We start from the raw sequence: 21,174 nt of genomic DNA, 5'->3' as shown, positions 1-21,174 counted from the left end.
TTCCATGCAAAAAAATTGTATCACTTTTTGCATTGAAATTTTGAGGCAATTCGACTGCTATGGAGGTTAAAGAGTGTACATTTAAATTTTGCTCTTCCTTTCACGTAACCAATAGAAACAGCCTGCTCATCCAATAAGAAGTAAGCTTTACAAAGGACCCGCCCCTTCTCAGTTTTAATGTATTATTTGTTGTCAGTTCACAGTGCACATATTCCGCCGCCTTTATGTAAGCCAAATTCCGGAAATACACTGCGTGAACGGCTATATCCCTTCGCGGACAAATAGTCCCGCTGGCACCCCCTGATTATGCAATCCCGAAAGTGCCAGTGGGCGTGTCTGCGGCTGATGCGTCCTACAAGAAATTCTCTAGAAAGGTTAGGCGTGTCACGTGACGCAAACATCCAATCACCGCACATTGTGGAGAGGGCGGGATATTAGTGATACTGCCCACCGCAGCAGCCATTTTTGTAGCTCTGTGGAAGTGCTCTGTACTCCATCTTGTGGCAGGGAGCTAACGAGAACGAGTCATTTGTTGGAGCGCTCGGCTTATTGAGAATTTGGTCGGTCTACTTGGTTATTGATTCAGGTGAGGACAGTGTGCTACCCTCGGTGTGTTGTGAGAGGTCATTGAGGTTGCTAGTCATGTGTAACATGGCAAAGGCCGCTCCTTTGTTAGCTTCGCGCGCTATGCTGTGACGCATTTACAGACATGGTGTGCTTTACATGGTGTGCTTTATCGGGCCTTAAAGCTTTTGTATAGGGCAACGACTAATGTTTTAGTTACATGGTCCATTTTGAAAGTCAAATTACTCCTATGTGTTTTTATTTCGCCCAGGTGTGGTGGCTTTGTAATTTCTCTTTGTATTTATACAGAAGCGTTCTTATTGTCTGCTCGCTCTGGTATATTATTTCATACATATTGGGACATAGGGGTCACATGACCAGGGCATTTCTTTGTCACTGAGGCCTCCTCCAGGTATTGGTGGTGTGATGTATCACTGGTGGGCACGTGACAAGGTCAGCCTGCCCTCTGATTGGCTGCTGATCAAAGGATGGCAATTTTTTGCTATTCAGCATAAACAATTTGTAGAACTCAGCTGATGATTCTACTGACTGTAGATGAGATTGTGTGAAGATCGTTCATGTAACCAGTAGTGATGGAGCAAGTAGGCCTCAGACCAGTGTTTCTCAGCCTTACAGGTTACAAGACACCAATGATTTTTTTTGTCCTGGGTGGCATTCTTTACACTGGACTGGCAATGTAAAAGGCATCTTCCCACTGACCACCACACTAATGTATAGAAAGGGTTCCATGAGAGCCTCCTTATTTCAGGGGGTTCCATCAATAAAGGTTGAGTAACACAGCCTTAGAGTGTACATTGCATTAAAGCTGATCTATGCTTAAAATGAGAGCAGGAGGGCTCCTGCAGAAAAACAATGTATTTTCATCATTGAAACTTGCTTTCAGTTTTACAATTATTTAACTAAACAGTTTTTTTTATTGCTTTTTTCTGTCCAGCTCATTACCTGGGTTTAGGGTCTTCAGCCATCTTGATTGGCCAGGTCAAATTATATAAATCTTGCCCAAGATTTTTTATTCATTCCCGGCTGCCAGCTATGCCAGAATTGATCACTGTTGAGCAGCTCTTTGTATAATATAGAAGAGGTTGCAAGCAGACAGAGCTTCTCTTTGCTACAATAAAAAAAGCCTCATTTCAATATTTTAATTATTAGGTTTAGTTCCTCTTAGATTTTATTCCACATCACGTTTTGTTGGTATTGCTTTGTCTTGCCCTATAGTGTTATCAGCCTTGTGTGATGATATATTAGGGAGGTGCTGTGATCAGAGGTCAGGGTAAATGCAGCATCCTTCCATTGTAAATCTATCTTCTGAAAGAGGTGCTGTTGCTATTTTCCATATAATGAGTTATATTAGTAGTTCAATCTGACCTATTACTGATATGGACCAGTGTAGGGGAGGGGTGACATGTAAACTGATGGTACACATCTGTTCCTATCAGCTCTTCTATTGTCCCTCAGAACCCTACAATAGATTCAGCAGCAGATGTTAGAGAGGTAACTACAACATTTTGTCTGCTAGCAACCTGAATAAGGGAGAGCTTGTTGGGCTTCACCATATAAAGTGCAAATCAAGCGATTCACCAAACATTGTCACTGCACCCCCGGCCTATATATGGGTGCTAGAGTGTCATAATAGAAAGAAGTTGGTAAGCCTCCTATTACCACCAAGATATTTAATCTTTCTCACACAAGACCAGGACATTTAAACTGATTTATACAAGATGGTGAAGTGACAGTTTCTCTTTTAGTGAAGGATGCATTACATCCTGGCTATCCTGGTTGTGAAATAGAATAAAGGGGTACCCCTATTATGGAGGAATACTTGACATTACCTTTTCCATAATGCAGTTCTAGATATCAGTTATCTCCATGTTTTTTAATGCTCCCCTTTAAAGTAAAAAGGGCAGAATGTGAAACCATACTATACTAAATATACAAAGTGTATGCCATGTTCAAACTTTTTCTAGTTTGGATATGAGGCAAGTTTAGGGCCCTGGTCAGGTTTGTATTGCTATCTGACTTTAATAAATTGCTTTCCATTTTTTTCCCTATAATGCCAAACTAAACTGTTTGTGTTTTTCTGTTTAACCAGGATATCAGCAATCAACTACAGAATACATAGAACCCTATTAAAACATGGACGGTTCTGGAAGGAAAGCTTGGCCAATGGTTGGAGGTATGTTTTTGTTACAAATGTTGTATTTGGACTTATCTGATTAGAGTAGTTGGGGTGCAAAGCTTCACATGTTAAGTTTAACCTCAAATAATTTAATGTATCTATTGTGAATTTGTTTAGGTGCAGTCCGTGATTATGACCATGGCAGCTATGGGCGAAGTATGGACAGCTTTGCCATGGACAGTGGCAATGACAGGTAAAGTGTGTTTTTTGTCATCTGGAAAATGTTTGTGTAAATCATAGCTTATTTTGGCTATAATCTTTCTGTCAGAACTAGGATTCCAGGTTTAGAATTGAGTATATAGCCAAACACTTGACACTGTCGGTTTACATTCTGATTTGGAATGTTTTTCTTATCTCCATACCAAATTATTAGTGCTTGTAAATGCTGCTGTACATCAGAAATAATGCTGCGTATTTCACATGCATGCTTTGTACACATGGTATATTATAAATCAATATTTAGTTTGGGCTACCTGAATGCCTTTATACAAACAAAATCAGTTGTATTTTACCAGTCTAGTCTTTGGTAATATAAAACAACAAGAAGTAGCATAATCTAGAGCAGCCCTTTTCCTTCTTTGTGCAGATAATGTTTGTAATGTTTTGTGTGAAATTAGACCCTTTGTGAGACTAAATCTAATGCTGCACAGCCTGTGTATGAAATCTTCCTAGTCTTCTGATATGCTCCTGGTACCTGTTTTTTGCAGGAAAACTGCTGGTGGGCCATATTACCATGGCTTTCTGGTATCCGGGATGTTTGTGCTATTTGGCAAACAACTAGGGAGATTTTGACCAAGCTTAAAATTTATATTATTAAAGTATTAACTATTGGGTTACTCAGGAGATGGCATTCTCTGAATACCTTACATTAAAGACAACCTAAGCCTTCTTGCTCCCTGCTCTTCTACTTTCTAATACATATCCAGGAATACTTCACCAAACTAAAATGTGTCAATGGCTTGTGTAGTTTCTAAACTTTCAATTAGAGCCAGCCACCCTGCCTGACATGCCACAAAACCTTGTTTTGTTGCTGGCAGGTTGAGGGAGTCCAAAGCAACTTGAAGACCATTATTATAAACCTTTAGCTGTTAGGTGATGGGGCAGAGGTTAGCTGTCTGATGGGTTACATAGGCAAGAGAGTTTAGGTCTGCTTTGAATTGGTAAATGTTCAGATGCAACAAATTAAAGTTTGTGAATTGAAGAATGATCTAGGACTTCATATTTTGCTGCCCCTAGCTTGAAAAATTTGCATCCCAGAGAATTGTCCCTGTTGGGGGCTTTTTCCCTGTTATAATCCCCATTATGGGTAGCTTGCACAGATTACATGCACTTCTGAACTTTTACCCAAAACTTAAATTAAAAAGTGCGAGTTAGAAACTTTGTTTTGCCATGTTTATAGAAATGACTACTTCAACATAAATATTAAGCTATATATTTCATGCCAAATGACTTTAATTTTTATTGTCTAAAGCGTTGTTTGTTCCATATTATGTCTGTTACATCCTTTTTATGTAAATGCCTGTTATGACCATATGCTGTCTTATTGCAAGAAAGAAATGCTTAAAGCCCATCTAAAGCTAAAACCTCTTGTATTGTATTGAGTATAAAACTTTGGTCCCAAATGAGGGGTTCTTTTTAACCCCCCCCATTTAAATGCTGAAACTTTTACATGACCTTTTTGCAACTAGTCCTTTAGGAACCCAACTCTTTTTATAGCCCTTATTTTACCATGATGCTATGGTAAACACAAACAGCACATTTTGGTTTTAACAACCTGTTTTGTTCAATTGGCCCTAGTTTTCTTTTATTCAATAACATCTGTTAATGGCAACTTCCTTGGCTCTCAGAATGTGCTCTTGTTAAAGCCTGTATAATCAGCCGACTGATTTCTAAAACCCTTATAATCACTTGCACACCATGCTTATTTTTGAGAAAATACTTTTAAATGAGTTATTTTATATAAAAAAAATATCTGCTATAAGACAGAGGATGAGTGCTATGTCTAAGATTTATTGTGAAGTTGATAAATGTCAACAGATGCTTTGTTCTGCTTTGTGTAACTCTGGTAAGCTTAGATTTATTTTTCTCCTCACGTCAATTCTTCCAGGTTTGGACCTTATGAGTCTTTTGACTCCAGGTCTTCTGTGGGTGGGCGAGATCTGTACAGATCTGGCTATGGTTATAATGAATCCGATCAAGGCTACGGAGATAGTTATGATGGCCGATATGACAACCCATACCGGAATAGCGTTGACTCTTTTGATGGTAGAAACCAGGGCGGGTCTAACTGGGATCCGTCTTTCCCACGAGCGAAAGTGAGGACTGGGTTTATGGAGGACAGAGGAAGAGACAATTACTCTTCCTACGGCGGTTTTTCTTCACCCTATATGAAGCCTGCAGCAGTAGGCTCTCGGGGAAGAGGAATGCCTGCTTACCCCGACGGTGCTTTTGGAGGACCAGCAGCAGGCAGAGGCCGTGGCAGAGGAGGAGGAGTAAGTACAGAATCTTCTCAGATTCTTTTTGATAGTCACGTTTAATGATTTCAAGCCCAGAACTTTAAAATGGAGCAATGTCCATCTTTATTGCAAATCTGCTTAGAGGCTTGTGTGTACTCCCAGTCTAAAAGTTGACTTTTAAAGAATATATGCTTTAAAAGTCATGTAAGGAGTGTTTGGGTACACTCTTTTCTTGTGAAAGAAAACTTGAAGTACCATATAATTAGCATGCCTTGTGACAAAAAAGGAAATCTAGTCTTCCTTGATCTCATAATAGATTGATTTAAAAACAAATAATGCAAAAGGTTACACACAGACCTTTTTGAAGTTCTGAGTAGGTTAAAGGTGCAATGTATTATGTAAAACATATTTCTTGAACAAACATAATAAAATCCTGTGTATGTTATAGCATTTTGAGCTAGGTTAAGCACACTTGCAGGCCATTACAATAATGTTTCTTCAAAATAAGGAAAGTTGTAGGTTAGGTCCTTTAGTAGTAGTGATTTTTGCACTGACCACATTGGGCAATTGTATTTTTCACAGATGAACCTCTTGTCAGGTGGCATATGACAGGCATTTTAAACTGCTTTATTGTGTCAAAAGTAAATACATTGGGGGGGGGGTCACTTGAGTCCTATACATAAATCCCCTTACAAGGGGCTTTGGCTTCTTAATAGAAACTTTAGTTTTTATGGCTCTTACCTTTACAGTTTTGAAGTACCTTACTGCTGGTAGTGCATGGAACTAGAGCCATTGTGTGCATTTAAACCGGCCTTTAAATCTTGATGGCCTTTTTCTATTTGCAGGATATAGTAATGCATGCCTAACTAAATTTGTTCTGGGCTTTGTCCCCTCCTATATTTATTTTGGTTTTGCTCAGTGGTAGCAAGTTTCCTCGAAGCCCTTTAGATCAGTTTGTTTTGGAAAATGCATTGCACCTTTAACGAACGCCTGTAATGTGTCATGTTTTGTTATATTCCGGGGGCATGTTTAATTTGTCCTTTACTCTTATCCTAAAAATTTTATCTTGATTTAAATATAAACTTCCTTTTACTGTTTTGAGCTGACAGACAATATTGTCTTCTCAGATACAGTATGGGATAGTAGTAAAAATGCTTTTAATCATGTTCTAACTAAGCTGCCTGATTTCTGCAGCTTGCTCGTGGTATGCGTAGGCCTGCTATGATGGACTATAACCCCCAGCTAATGTCTGGTGGAATGACCAGAGGCATTAAGAGGAAGATGGTTCAGCCATTCAAGGCTCCTGTAGCTTTTGGCAAAAAACCAAAGCTGGCAAAAACTGGAGCAACCCAAACTGCCAAACCTGCTCCTGCACCAGGTATGTGTTGTATGGTTTGTAGTTCTGTAAATATTGGATAGAGAACAGAAATTTTTTTGGTATTGCATATGCAATGGTTTTTATATTAGATATTCTGATGGACATTGTGCTGTAAAATTACACACTGATTGCAAAACTATATCTTCTGCAGCAGAACCAGTTGATCCTGAAGAGGAGGAGAAGCGCCGCACAGAGGCAAGAAGGGAAAAACAGAGGCGCAGAAGAGAGAAGAACAGTGAAAAATACGGAGATGGGTACAGGTCTGCCTTTACTACTTGGGGAGTCAGTGTTTATTTTAAAGGGGAAAATTCACAAAAAGGTGTAGGGAGCTTTTTTACTATCTGAGTTTATTGGTTACCAGATGCCTGGTTCCCTGCTGCCATTCTCCTGTCAACTTTTCTTTGCTGTGCCTTTAAGAGCAGATGGGAAATTGCCATATATTGTAGTGTTGGATGATTACTTTTTCTGCAATCCATAGCTCTTAGACTGCAATGATAACTCCCTTCCTAGTAGAGCTATGTATAAGGAGTTTTTATTTGCAGGCACTTTTTGTAGTGACTGTCTCTTTAACTCTAAAGTAAATGTTTTTGGGATGCCCTTCTTTTCCAAGAAAGCAAGTAGATTTGGTTGTGGCACACAACCTTTAGCGTTTCCCCTTTAAAATAAATGCTGACTTTTTTAAAAAGGACATAAACACTTTATTTTTTTATTTAACATGGTAGGATAGAGTTCTAGTGTGTTGACCTTCATTGCCTCCAACACTTCTGCTCAGTTGTTGATTAAATGTATCTATATATGTTTATGCTCCTTCTCTACAGACACTTTGCTCTACTACTACTCTGGAGAGGAGGATAGGAGTGTGAAATGCCTTGTATGAAAACTCTAGCTCTGTGTAGTCACTACAGCACAGGAATGCTATAGTGATCAATAGTTATGTAGGGAATACAACACTCCGTGTCTGTTTTACTAATCAAGTAAGGAGAACACTTGCTATATTTTGAGGTCTGTGAAAATCATCTGTAGTTAACTTATGTTGGAAAATCTTTAAGGTCAGCACATCTAGACTATTAAGCTATCCTGTATAATTGGTGTTTCTGTCCTTTTTAAAGGCATGTCTGGTGTAAAATCAGCAGCCATTGGGAGTTTTGATAAACTGTTTTATTTTGCTAAGAGCAATAACTAGGTCATCTTTTTTTTCAGAATGGCTTTTACCTGCTCATTCTGCAAGTTCAGATCTTTTGAAGAAAAGGGTATTGAAGAACATTTGGCCAGTGAAGGTCACCAGGAGATGCTAGACCATATCCAGAAACAAACCAAGTTTGACAAACCTGTCATGGAGTTCTTGCATGTAAGTGAATGTTTAGTATATTTTACCTGGCCAGCCAAGTGAATGGATTTCATGTGTCCTGGTCCATATTTTGTTGTGCAACCTTTTACTTTGTAGAACTCAGTTTCGGGTAGGGAAATAGACTAGAATTCCCAAAGCCTACCTTTAACCTTCCCTAGGTAGATGTAAACCTCTGTCTTTCCAAAAGAAATATTATTTTAATGCAATTAGTGAGACATCGCTTTACCGTGAAGTTTAGTTCCATACAAAATAGGTATTGTAAGCTATCAGTAAACAATATATAGGCAAAGTCAGAGGGTTCCCAAAATATGTGTGCTAGGACAGTAAATAATGCTGAGATTGTTTTTTTTCAGGGTAGTGTGTGTTGTTGTTTTTTTTTTTTATTTTTTTTATTTTTTATTTTTTACACTATACTGTAGTGTAACCTGAAAACTTGTCCCTTTTATATAGGAATGCATAGTTAACAAGTATAAGAAAACAGCTGCTCGTAAAGCTCAGGCCACTCAGAATCAAAATGAAGCTGCAAAAGCACCAGAGAAGGACATTATGGAAGGTATGTACAACTTCTAATTGAAAAAGTCTATAGTATGTAACTGGTTGGTAATATATAATACATTGTCAAAATGATGACTGTGCCATAGAGGAGCAGAACATTCTGTTGTTGGTCCTGGAAATGACTCTTCTTGAAACTTTGACCTTTATGTCCCGGGTGTCTTTTAAAACTGTGCCTGGATAGGGCCAGTTCCCAGTCTTGGACGGACTCCTGCAGTTCTGGGCCAGCACTAGCTCTGACTGCCAGCTGGCAATAATAAATGATCTACTCTTGGGCTCCCGCATATTTTTCAGAGCACTTTGTAGGAGCACCTGTAGAAGGTTGTCCAAAGCGCCATGCTTCCTCATGTTGGCTGTGGTTTTATTGATGTTTAAGTCACTTCTAGTACAGTGGCCATTGCAGAACTATACTAGCCTCTGCATCACTGGTTCTCTTCAGTGACCTGTAACTGATGGCAGCCAACAAACTGCTTATTTTTTGCTTAACGGACTAAATTTAAACCTAAAAATTTGAAAATATATTATAAAAAAAATTAAAACAAAACTCTGTATCTTTTTAAAATTATAAGGCCAGACGATTTGGATAACAGCTGCAATTTCTGCAAGCTTCGGGTGCCCATGTAAGCTAACAGCTTGTCATCTGTTTGCGTTGCATATTCATTTTACGCATTCTTTTTTCCTTTTAGGAGTTACTCCGGATGATCACATGATGAAAGTTGAAACTGTCCACTGCAGTGCCTGCAGTGTGTATGTACCTGCCCTACACAGCTCTGTACAGCTGCACCTCAAATCTGCTGATCACTCAAAGAGCAAGCTGGTAAGACTATTTCTTTGACAAATAAGACACTGAAAAGATGGTCCTCCTATTTTGTGGCCCTTAGTCAAAATCATGGGTATTTTTTGTAAAAAATGTGAAGCAGCACACTCCCCTCTTTGTTTTCGTAAAGTGCATGCATATTTTCTTGTCTTGTACTTACATTTCCTTTACAAATAGGCTTACAAGGATCAGATAAAGAGAGAAAGCATATTGACTGCAACAAGCATACTGAACAACCCACTTGTAAAAGCAAGATATGAACTCTACTTGAAGGTAAGTTAGTGAACACTTAAATACTATTGGTTGATATTTACCCAGTGAATAGCAAGGTTTTGATGTTTCTACGTTTAATTTACACATCTGAATCTGTGTATAGAATGCGAAGGCTGCATTCTGTTAAAATTATAAAGTAATATTCCCTCATAGTGCATTGTTACATTTTCCTGGGTTCTAGGGCAATGTTCACATGGTAGTGGGGGAATAAATCTATTGTATATGCTTCCTTTCCTAACCCCACTCAGTACAAAATTTTAAAAATTCTGTGTGAGCAGGAATGTTTCTCATAATCCATCAGACTCCTATACAATCTATATAGTTGTAAAGAATTTATAAACCAAAGCTGAGCAAGTATGCATTTTTTTTTTTTTTTTTAAAGGCATTGACAAACGTTGGGCAACAACAAATGAATAGATTTTCTCTGTGCAAAAACATTGTTCTTTTGAGTATTTTAAAATGAGCTGGAATGTGGGTTAAAAAATGTGTAGTTTGGGAAAGTTTGTAAGGAGTCAAAACATTTTTTTTCAACTATCTTAAATATTTAATTACTAGACATGCCTAGATTAGGAATGTGTTCTAAATAACTGAATGTTCAGCATGACTAAACTTTTACTAAAGGTTTCCTAATAGGTTTGTGTGGTATTGTGAAATCATGGTGTGTGTGTGTGTGTTTTTTTTTTTTTTTTTTTTTTTTTTTTTTTGTTTAGACGCTAAGTGGTTGTTCAAAGAATGGCACTATCCTTGGCCTACATTTAAATGTTTTGCCTTTATGCTGCACATGTGACTAGCTATGACTCCAGCCATTTGAGAGCTTGATTAGAGGAGAGTTGCCATTGAGTTTATTGTTGGACCAACCATTTTCCAGCATATCTGTGGGTTTGGTTGCTTCAGGAAATTGAGCATCCATTTGGTTTGGGATTTAGCTCCTTAAATGACTTGTATGAAGAATATTTTGATAACTGGGAAGTATTGGAAAATTTATAGAGGGCTTTTTCCTAATCTGTTCTCTTAAGACAAGGAAGGCTTTACTGTTTTTCACTGCAGTACAAATTGGCTACCTTAGCCTTTCCGTAACCATCACATCATTAACATTTGTGTATTTTTTATTTTATTTTAATAAAGGGTGAAAATCCATTTGAAACTCATCCTGAAGAAACTGTTCAGGAAACCGTTACTGAGGATGCTGAAGCCACCAGTACAGTTGAGAGCGCTGAGGGTGGTGAACCAACAAACACCGAGGAGGCTATTGCAGATGTTGAAGCAGAAGATTTCACTGCTGATCCCCTGACTACAACTGATGAAAATTAGATCTTAGATCCACAATTTTTTAACTGTCATGCCATCCTCCTCCAAAATCATTGCCCTTGGGGAACAATTAGAAGTTTCATGCTTTGCAAAGAAAATGCTTCCTTATGTATTTTTTTTTCTTTGCAAATTCATACAGATTATTTTGTGATTTTTAGCGGTTAGATTTATTTATCAGGGCTAGTAACTCATGATAAAATGCCAGTTTTTTATTTTCTGTCACCATGCTAGGTCCTAGTATTTTTAACCTGAAAATGCTGTGAAGTATTGGAATGTATTCGTACAATGTCAGACAGAGTGTTTATATTGTAGTTTGTGACACCAAAGTAATGTGGCAGTGTAAGCTTATATTTCTTTTTTTACTTTTCTATTTTGTTTGCTACTTAGATCCCAGTGTCTCAAAGATAGCTAATAAATATAAACTCCAAAATCTGTTTGCTTCTTGATTGTTAAAATGCTGCAGGGGATATACTATGTCTATCTCACAGGCTGTATAAGGCAGATGAAAACATTCTAAGATTTTAGGTATATATAAACTTAACTGGATAACCTTTTGGTAAAGCATTGTATATCAGTTACCAGTATTTATTCGAAAAATACCTTTGCTTCACATTTCTTACCGTTCTTGCTGTTGCTCGTCCCAGACTTTAGCTGCCTTATCTGCATACAGTTGCTCAGTTGCACCTCCTTGCTTTGGCATTGTGTCGTTAGTCCCAATCAGAAAAATGCACAACTGTGGGATGGTTGCAACTCATTACTAGGTAGTGTTTAAACAAGAACACCAAATATCCAGTTATTTGATATTTGTAATATTTTACAAATAGAACTACTTCTGAAATGCCATGTCTAAGGTTTTGTGAGACATTGTTAAACAAATTGCTGTTTACAGATTTGAAGTAACCCATTAACAATAGATGACAAAGACAGCACAACTAGCACCAAATTACTGCTGCTGTTTCTATACTCAAAACTTTTAGGTGTGTAAAGAAAGAATATTAAAACCTGTCAGGTTTTACTGCTCAATGGGATTCCTCTTTTGATTGGTGAGAAACAGACTGGAAATTGGCAACCCCCCTACACACCATGTTCTGTTGCAAAATTTTTACCAAACAAGGAAAGCCTTCCTCCTCCTCTACCAAAACAACTTATGGGAATTTGTAATACTGTGACCTGGTCACCTGTGGCTTCCAGGACAATTAGCATTTTGAGGTTATGTGAGCTCCTGCAGCCTGACCATGTATGCATAAATTCTTCCTGCTTTACAGCTGCAACATGTCTTTGTTTCTGGAGCCTTAACTCCATTTTTAATATAGCTGAATTTTTCAGCCTGTCGATGAAGACTACTTGTGCAGATCAGTAAGACCTTAAAAGGTCCTTTAATCATTTGGAAGCCGACTGCAAAAATTTTAGGCGTGCCACTATGCCTTCCCCTTCAGAGTTTTTTTTTTTCTGTCCTGTTTTCTTATAAAAGCCACTAAACCTGCAGCTGCAATGACTGATTCCAGCTTTTAATCTTACCAGCTCTTTCCTGAGAGTTCATACCCCACTGCCATGTGTCGGGGACCAAAAGTTAAAACATTTTGCGGTGCACCTGCACATTTACACAATTACTAATATGTAATGGAAACTATCTGATGTTTCTCTTCTAACCCTCTTTTTTTTTTTTTTCCCCTTTTGAGTTTTCTAATCTGATAAAATTCTTTTATTCAGATTGTCTGCATCTTTTAACAGGAGCAGTCCAAAATCTCTAGACTGCTGGACCAGAAGATGGTAGAATGGGGGAAATATTTTAAATGAGATCCCTTCTGTATTTTTTTTTTTTTTTTTTGACAAAGAGCTATGAATTTCCTATTTAAGAGGATTGTTACTTCCTGAATAAGGGCAGTCCTTTAAATATTTTTGAATCCATTATCCCATGGTATCACTGCTGGAAAAAATTAATTGCTTCATCAACAGAAGTAATCTATTAGGTAAATCTCCTTAAATTGATTTCTGCACTCCTTGTTTGTTTTTTAAGTTCTAATTCTCAAAATCTGGTATATTAAGTCTCCATCTTTCAAGAGCTCTTTCTTTTCATAAAGGTGTTCCCACAGGTCCTGTTCAAGTTCCTTTTCTGAGTTCTGTTTTCATACAATAATATGAAACTGTACAATAGTATGGAGTACTGTTTTTGCTGAATGGGTCCTAAATTAGTGTTCTGCTCACCTCAAAAGGTAACGCTTTTATGGTTAAGAAATTGTTCTCTAAGTACACCCTAGTCACAAGCATGGAGCCCTTTCTTTGTATTATACTTGTCGTGCTGGATTTTCATGCAGTCCCAGTTCATGTGATTGGCTTGTTAACCTTTTCTATTAGACTTGATAAATGTTTTGGCAATCTATCCTGTCATAGGAGGGCCCCATACCTTAATCCCAGTTAGTACTATGGTCCTAGGGTACCTAATTGTCCTCCCTAGTTTAAGTACAGGTAGTTCCCGGGTTACAAACGTGATAGGGACTGTAGGTTTCTTCTTAAGTTGAATTTGTATGTAAGTCGGATCAGGTGCATTATTTTAATAAATGCAATTGGGACAGATGTTTGTTTCAACATAATATTAAGCAGCATGGTGTCAGTTACTGTAAAAAAAATCCTCACTGAGTTAATCACAAAGCAAAAAAAAAAAAATATGGGAGCCTGGACTTTTATTAACTTCTGGAGCAAGCTGTTCTTTGATATGCAAAAAGAGACGGCTGCAGAGTTTCACCAACTGAGGATCACCGACAACTTCAGCTGTGTTTTTAGCAAAATATTTTTTCTGCAAATCATGCAAACCACTCCACCTTCCCCTCAGTCTCCATCCTGCACACAAGCGAGCAGGGAAGCCCTGTTCGTATCTAGGAGTTCTCCGTACGTCAGATGTCCTTAACTTGGGGACTACCTGTAATGGCACTTAAGTTGGCCAGTTTCTCTGTGACTGGTCGGTGTCTGATTCTCAGGTTAGGTATTGCCCTCTGTGGTGTTTGGTGGCTTTTACAACAGTCGGGACAAGGATGTTTCCTTTGTTACTGTTGGCCTAGCTAGTCTGGCTTCATGTTCTGAAGAAAGTCATATTGCTGATGAATCTTTTGGATGTTTTGTGGATTAAGTAGTCCCATACTTACCTTTTCCAAAATCTCATAAATATACAGGATGCGTTTTCATTCTGGATGTTCTATAGATTTATTGGTTTCATGCCTTAGAATTGCTGTTTCACAAATCTTTCACTGGTTGCTCAGGTGGTGATCTGAGTTTGGCTTCATTAGATTTTTAAACCTAATATTTATTGAAAAGTTTTCTGAAGAAAATAGAGAAACATAGAGTAATGGCATTAATGAAAATTGTGCTCAAATCAAGAGAAGATAAAAACAAAATTAAAAGCAAGGAGACATATAAGGAAAAAAAAAACACGTGTCAATAACCCATCAAACAAGGGTAAACTCAGCCACCGCAACCCAATATCACAATTTCACTGGATTTTGAACTTTTTTTGTTCTTCAGATGACCAATTTTCTTGATACTGCATAGGTAAGTCGTTTTATTGGGAATTTTTTTTTTTTTTTGTCACTCTTGCTTAATTAGTTCCAACCAGTCTCTTCTGTTGCTGATCATGAGCAAGGAAGTTGTTGGAATAGGTCCCTAGTGTTTCATCTCTGGGCTATGGTGGATGTGACTTTAATAATTTTGCTCTTACATATTTAGAGTATCTTTACATATGATGCAATTTGATTACAGCTGCACAGGAGTTCATGCCAGCAATAACCGTTCCAACGAGCGACCAGGTGAGTAAGGGTACGTATTGGGGAAGGGGCGTTTCTTGTTCCTTTCTGTAATAAAGCCCAGCCTGACCTAAAATTTTTAAAGGGGAACTTGGGGTTGAGATGTTTTGTTCCCTAGGTTTAAACTGGAGTCAGTGTATTTTCCCCGTGTAATTTGTATATCATTTTATATTTAAGTATATATGGTATTTGTTCTTACAGTTCCCTTATTTACAAATATGAAGCTGTGATCACATATTGGTAGCTTTTCATTTCTATGGTTTATTACAACTGTACACTTCCCAACATTTTGAATGTTGTATACTTTAAACATACCCAACAATGTACTAATACAATAGGAAACTATGTGTGCATAGCTAAATTTATCTAGTTACTTAAGGGAAACAGTCCTGAACAGTGATGAGATGCACGGGGGACTTATTCAATAAAACAATGTGAGATTGTTTTCTATGGAGATTACAGTGAGTTTTTATCTTTTAATTAGAGAAGTGTTTGGTGGAGCAGGCAGCTGTAGAAGTAATTATTTACTATGATCTGATCTGAATTTTTTAGTTATATATATTTTCAATAGGAACATTGTCAGCAGATATCTAGTTTTAGATTGGCTTAAAGTCTACAAGAATAGTAAAAGGGGAAAAAGAAACAGAAAATCCGTTTGAAACAGAACAGGAACTGCTTGTGTCCACAGGTTAATTAATTCCATCATTGGGGATTTGAATTGTCAGTTGTAAGGTTACTGTCACTGTTAAATGACAGATGTCTTGCTAAGACTTCCTCAAATCTTTACTTCAATGTTGAGTTCAGTGGAGGGTATGTTTCTTTAATAACTGTTATATTTATCCTTTAGAGATTTCTCCAAGATGTCCTATTGCTTTTGCACAGTTCCCTTGACATTATTGTCTGCATTTTCCTGCTGTATTATGCGCACAGATTTAAAGTCAACACAGTCCCAGTTGTATCGATGCAGGGTATGTGCTTCACTGCTTCTGCAATTGTCGTAAATTTCTTCTCTCTTCTAGCTTCATGAAGCATCTGGGATATGACAATGAGGTCCCTGATCTACAATAGCAAACATCTACTAACATTGAACATATGGTCTAGCCATACGCCCTCAAGCCATGAAAAATTCGAGTATTTTGAAGAAGTAAAGTGACTGCCTTCTATTGTCTGCTTTCTTTTGCAGATACTCAAAAAAGTAGTTTAGCATGATGTATTTTACTTTCAAAATAAATCAATTCAGCATGTGTTAGAAAACCTAAATCTCAAATACAAGTTAGTATATATACAATTCAGGGATTTAGAGTTGTGATTAAAAGGGATTTTTTTTTTTTACCTTCTGCGCGTTTCCTGGGTTTAAGGGAACCTGTTATATACATTTACATGCTGTGAACAAATGTCATATTTTCGGAAAACTACATTTACTAATACTGTCATGGGAAAAATAACTTTTAACATTATATATTTACTTGTATTTGTAGCTGGAGCAGTACATGTCCTTGGAGGTTCCTGCAGGGGTCAGTATTGCCCCTTGTCACAACCTGCTATGTGTAGACATTGGTGTTGATTTGCTAATGACCTTTTTTTTTTAAATGGTATTTTCTGACATTTTCTGTTCTAGAATAAAAGCTACACAAACAAGTGAAAAACCTAAATATTTTTTTCACCAACCAAATAATTCATAATTCTTTGCAGTCGTCCTGGGGTTAAGGCATTCCTGCTAGACAGCACAGGAAGGTCTGGGGCTTACATTGCCGAAACACCACTATACTGTGGTGAAACACCAGTATACTCCTATACAAGCTATACAAGGATGATATTGAAAGATTTTCAGGTACTGACACTAATTGGTTTAAAAAATCAATTTATTTCACACAAAGTCCTTTTGTAAACTTCCTTTTATTGCTTTTGGAGTGGTTGCTGATCAGCTGATTACCATGAGTTGGGCTCTGAAAACAGCATTATTACTACAGAATTATTTTGTTAAACTAATCAGTATAGTGAACAATTTTTTTTTTAGTTTTTTTTTATTTATTTCTGGTTAGCTGGAACAATGCTGCTTCATATTTACTTAAAGCTGACCTATAATATTAGAGTTGTGCCAGTGGACTAGCTAGTATTGCCTGCGGACTTCTATCCCAGAACTGACTTGCCATGCATCGTTCTACTCTGGGTAAAATATTGGCAAGCTGTGCCTAAACAGACATAAACACTTTGAAGTTTGAAGAGTTTTTCTTTTGCTTTAAATAAACAGTGATACATGAGAATGAGGTCTTCTATACTATTCTTTGCATTTACTGAGAAACTCTCAGGCTGTAAATTGCTAATAGCTTGTAAATCACAGAAGGCTAGCTAGATAGAGAGAGGGAATTCAGCCTGTGACCACAAGAGAAGAGAAATCTGTGGACAGACCTACACTTGGAGATTGTTTTTGGTAGTCATGAAAATTGGGAGTATTTGGTATGGCATGGCTTATATGTAAGTGGAGGAATTCTGACAGGAAAAAGAGGTGCAGTACCATATAACAGAATGTAAATTGAGAGTGGCATGTCAGACAAGCTGACTGATCAATGTAGAATCCTGTATCCAGTGGGTGGGGGTGGGGGGGTGTATGATAAATGGGCACTAGAAGAGGTAAAGAAGCTTCATGTCCACAGAGAAAAGAATACCTTATATCTTACCTTATATAAACACATTCACAGCACCCCCACCTATTCCCATTGGCAAAATGTATCTTGATTGTTTGAACAGGTGGCCTTACATTTGGCTCCAAAATGCTTTGATATACGGACGTTTTTATCATTGACTGGCCTTATAACCCTTCCCAGATTGATGGGCAGCAACAACTGCTTCTCTAAGGCCATTGCTGATGCCTTTCCTCCTTGGCATTGTAGTAAAACACACCTGAATGCTCCAGACCAGAAAACTGCCCAAACCTCCAATTTTATAGAGATGGTCACACCTGCTGATGATCACTCATTCAAATGCATTTGATTATCAGCACCTGGCAGCTATTTACCTTTATTTTGCATTTTGACTTAGTCTTTGGTAAATTTTGATGCCGTGTAACTTGTCTTGTGTTGTTATCGGAGCTTGTGGCATAGACTCAAAAAAGTATTCAAAACATCTCCCAGGGATTTTGGTTCATGGCATTGCAAAGTAATTGCAGATTTGTCAGCTGTACATTCATGATGTGAACTTACTGTTCCATCACATTCCAATGTTGCTCTATTGGACTGGGATCTTGTGACTGTAGAGGTTATTTTAGTAAAGTAAATGCAATGTCAAGTTCAAGAAACCAGTTTGAGATGATCTTTGCTTTATGACATTATTATTATTAAACAGGATTTATATAGCGCCAACATATTACGCAGCGCTGTACATTAAATAGGGATTGCAAATGACATGGTGCGCTATCCTGCTGGAGGTTGCCATTACAATATGGATACATTGCATTTATGAAGTGATGGACATGGTCAGCAACAATAATAAGGTAGACTATTTACAATGCTCACTTGGTAGTAAGGGACTAAACATGTGCCAAGAAAATATCCTTAGGGGTTCCTTGGCAATGAGCAATTTGCACCTCTCAAGTCAGTTTAACTGACACCAATGATCTTTTTGCTATATGTAAAGGTGACATTCTTCCCACTGGCCAGCAATGTAAAGACATTCTTCCTACTGACCACCAGTCTAATGTACTCAAAGATGTGGATTTAGTAATTCAGCAAGGGTTCTCTGAAGACCTGCAAATTATTTCAATGGTTAAAAAGTCAAGATACCTTACCACTGACAGGCTGCATACTATATTTCCTACCACTAGTGATAGATCCTGGAGATGTCAGAGGGCAGTAGGTACATTGTACCATATATTGTGGACATGGCTAATCATAGCTCCTTACTGGAAATTAATCAATGATCTACTTGAGGGAATATTTGGGATTCAGATAACCATTGATGTTGTCACACATTTATTGGGCCTGCCCATACAAAACCTCTCTAAACTTGGCCAAAAATTGGCTTCCCATGTATGACAGCAGCTAAATGCCTGATATTGAGACATTGGAAATTGACCTCCCCCACCAGGAATCTCATCTGTATGCTCCAATTAGGAATGTCCAGGTAATGGAACACATCACAGCCAGGGTACATGACCAAGCTGATAAATTCACAACAATCTGGGAACCATGGGGCGCTTACCTATTATCTCCAGCCTGCATATTTAGTCAATGTACCCGTTCCTCTCCTTAGGGTAAGTTCTAGTAAGTTACTGTTGTCTTTCTGTATCCTATAGGCTTTACCTAAACTAATTTAATGCTTCCCCATTCCCCCCTTTTTCTTCCCCCGTTATTGCTCCATGTTTTTTTGTTAATTTATCAAGGATTCACTGTAGGGTTTTCGTATGCTGTTCACTTTTTTTTTTTTGGTTGCTTTTTTTGATGGTATAAGCTTACATTATATATATTACATATATATTATGCTTCAGTTTTTTCTTGTCTTTTGTTATTTTGAAAAATAAAAATACAATTCTTTTAAAGAAAAGGTTGAGAAACACTGTTATACAGTAAGGCAGGATGGAGCCATGCTTTTTTCGCTCTGACCATACCATTAGCAGAAGTCAGGACTCATCAAACAAGGTAATGTAATTTTCAATCTTCTCTTGTCCAGGTTTGTTGAGCACATTCTTTGCAGCCTCGGGATCATATTTGTAGTTCCTATTTGTATCTGCTTCAAGTTTTGTGCATTTGGAGATGCTGATTTTCTCACCTTGGTTATAATGAGTTGGTATTTGTGTAACTGTTCCCTTTTTGTCAGCTTGAACCAATCTGGCCATTCTTTGTTGACCTCTAGCATCAACAAGACATTTCAGGCCAGAGATCTGCCACTTACTGGATATTTTCCTTTTTGAGGACAGTATTGTGTAAATACTAGGGATGGTTGTGCATGAAAATTTCACCAATTAGCAATTTCTAAAATACTTAGCCTGTCTGGCACCAACAACCGTGCCATGTTCAAAGTCAGTTAAATCACCTTTATTCTCCATTGTGATGCCCAGTTTGAACTTTAGTAGGTTATTGTGACAATGTCTACATGTCTAAATGTATTGGGCTGCTACCATGTGATTGACTGATTAGATGTTTGTGTTAACAAGCAGTTGAACAAGTGTATCTAATGTGGCGGGCAGGTGTAAATTTTAGGTAAAACTTGAATGAAACAGCAGAGGGCAGCAACAACCAACATATGCATTAATGTCCTATTTATTCTGCAGGATGGCAAGCTAATGAGATCCCATGAAGAATATATATAGGAACTGTATAGGAACTGCCAGCTATGTAGTTCTAGACTAAAGTAATACACATTATTGTATACTTTAAAAAAGTATATTGCATATTTAATGAGTATATATTTAATTATATGTTGGAGCGGCCTAAGCTGCAGTATCCTATTACTATACTATTTATGTAATGTTTAGAAGTTTTCTAAAATGCATAGTAAATGTAAATACTGATGAGGTGTTGTATATCTATAGTTGCGTGTCATTTCACTTAATGACAAAAACCCTGAAAGCTTTGTGTCCAATGTATAATATGTAATGAATGCTCCCACACTGTGCAAACATTTTAAAATTACAAACAAAAGGTTGTAAAGTGAGAAATCTTCAATATATAATATAATATTTTGTATTATATAATATGAAATTGCCATTTAAAAAAAAAAAAAAAAAAAAACTTAAAAAGGTAATGAACAGAAAAAAGCACCACTTTTTGTCTTTAAAACTGCATCATTTCTCCTACGTACACTTGCACATTAGTAAGCATTTTGCAGGCAAATGACTGCATGAACAATAAACAATTGTAAAATAATTATAATAATAAACAAGATAATATGTAGGTTAAAATACAAGCTTTAGATCAAAAAGAATCTACTGTCTACTGGGAGGAATGAAACACTATAAAGGAACGTCATTCTCACAGAAAGCTCTCCCGGTGCTGATTATCTCAGCAAAGCTTTATAAAACGTTATTGTTCTAGGACAAACAAACATCAATGGCACATGAAGGACCTCTCCACTCTAAGGAAAAGCCATGCTCTACTAAAAGTTCAAGTTGCTTTAGATAGTTCATTGTAAAAGGATCTTACAGAATAGCATAGCTGAGCACAACAACAATACATACGGTGATCCTACTACATCAATGAGGTCTCTTAGTAGCAGAAGTTTCTATATGTACTTTCCAAGCTCTTCAGAAGAACAACAACAAAAACAGGCAATGTTGAGGGCTAAAAATGCATTGGCAGCCATGGAAATTAGTGAAGAAGATGGACATCATCTTGTTGACTTTCCTATGCATTCAGAAGGTGTCCAGTGGCACCATCAGCTCAGACTCAGTATGAACCTTGGAACACCCCACAGGTACATTCTGTGTACACCGAGCCTGCTATCTTCAGTTACCTAAAAAAACTGATTTGTTCAGTTGTTGGAATATATTGAT

The 21,174-nt window shown here is 37.4% G+C and overlaps 1 protein-coding gene across 1 annotated transcript; it reads left to right on the top strand.

The window, feature by feature from the left end:
* Window positions 1-430: 430 nt before the first annotated feature.
* ZNF326 (zinc finger protein 326) lies at window positions 431-11,323 on the top strand. The gene is made up of 11 exons (XM_072419906.1): window positions 431-586; window positions 2,675-2,758; window positions 2,879-2,954; window positions 4,869-5,253; window positions 6,412-6,595; window positions 6,747-6,849; window positions 7,796-7,943; window positions 8,394-8,496; window positions 9,182-9,312; window positions 9,490-9,585; window positions 10,711-11,323. Exons 2-11 carry the CDS (start codon window positions 2,719-2,721, stop codon window positions 10,894-10,896), a joined length of 1,452 nt encoding a protein of 483 aa, XP_072276007.1. The 5' UTR covers window positions 431-586; window positions 2,675-2,718; the 3' UTR covers window positions 10,897-11,323.
* The last annotated feature ends 9,851 nt before the right edge of the window (window positions 11,324-21,174 follow it).

The sequence above is a fragment of the Pyxicephalus adspersus genome, chromosome 8 (genome assembly GCF_032062135.1).
Source record: "Pyxicephalus adspersus chromosome 8, UCB_Pads_2.0, whole genome shotgun sequence".
Classification (NCBI taxonomy): domain Eukaryota; kingdom Metazoa; phylum Chordata; class Amphibia; order Anura; family Pyxicephalidae; genus Pyxicephalus; species Pyxicephalus adspersus.
This window is presented reverse-complemented; position numbering and strand designations above follow the sequence as displayed.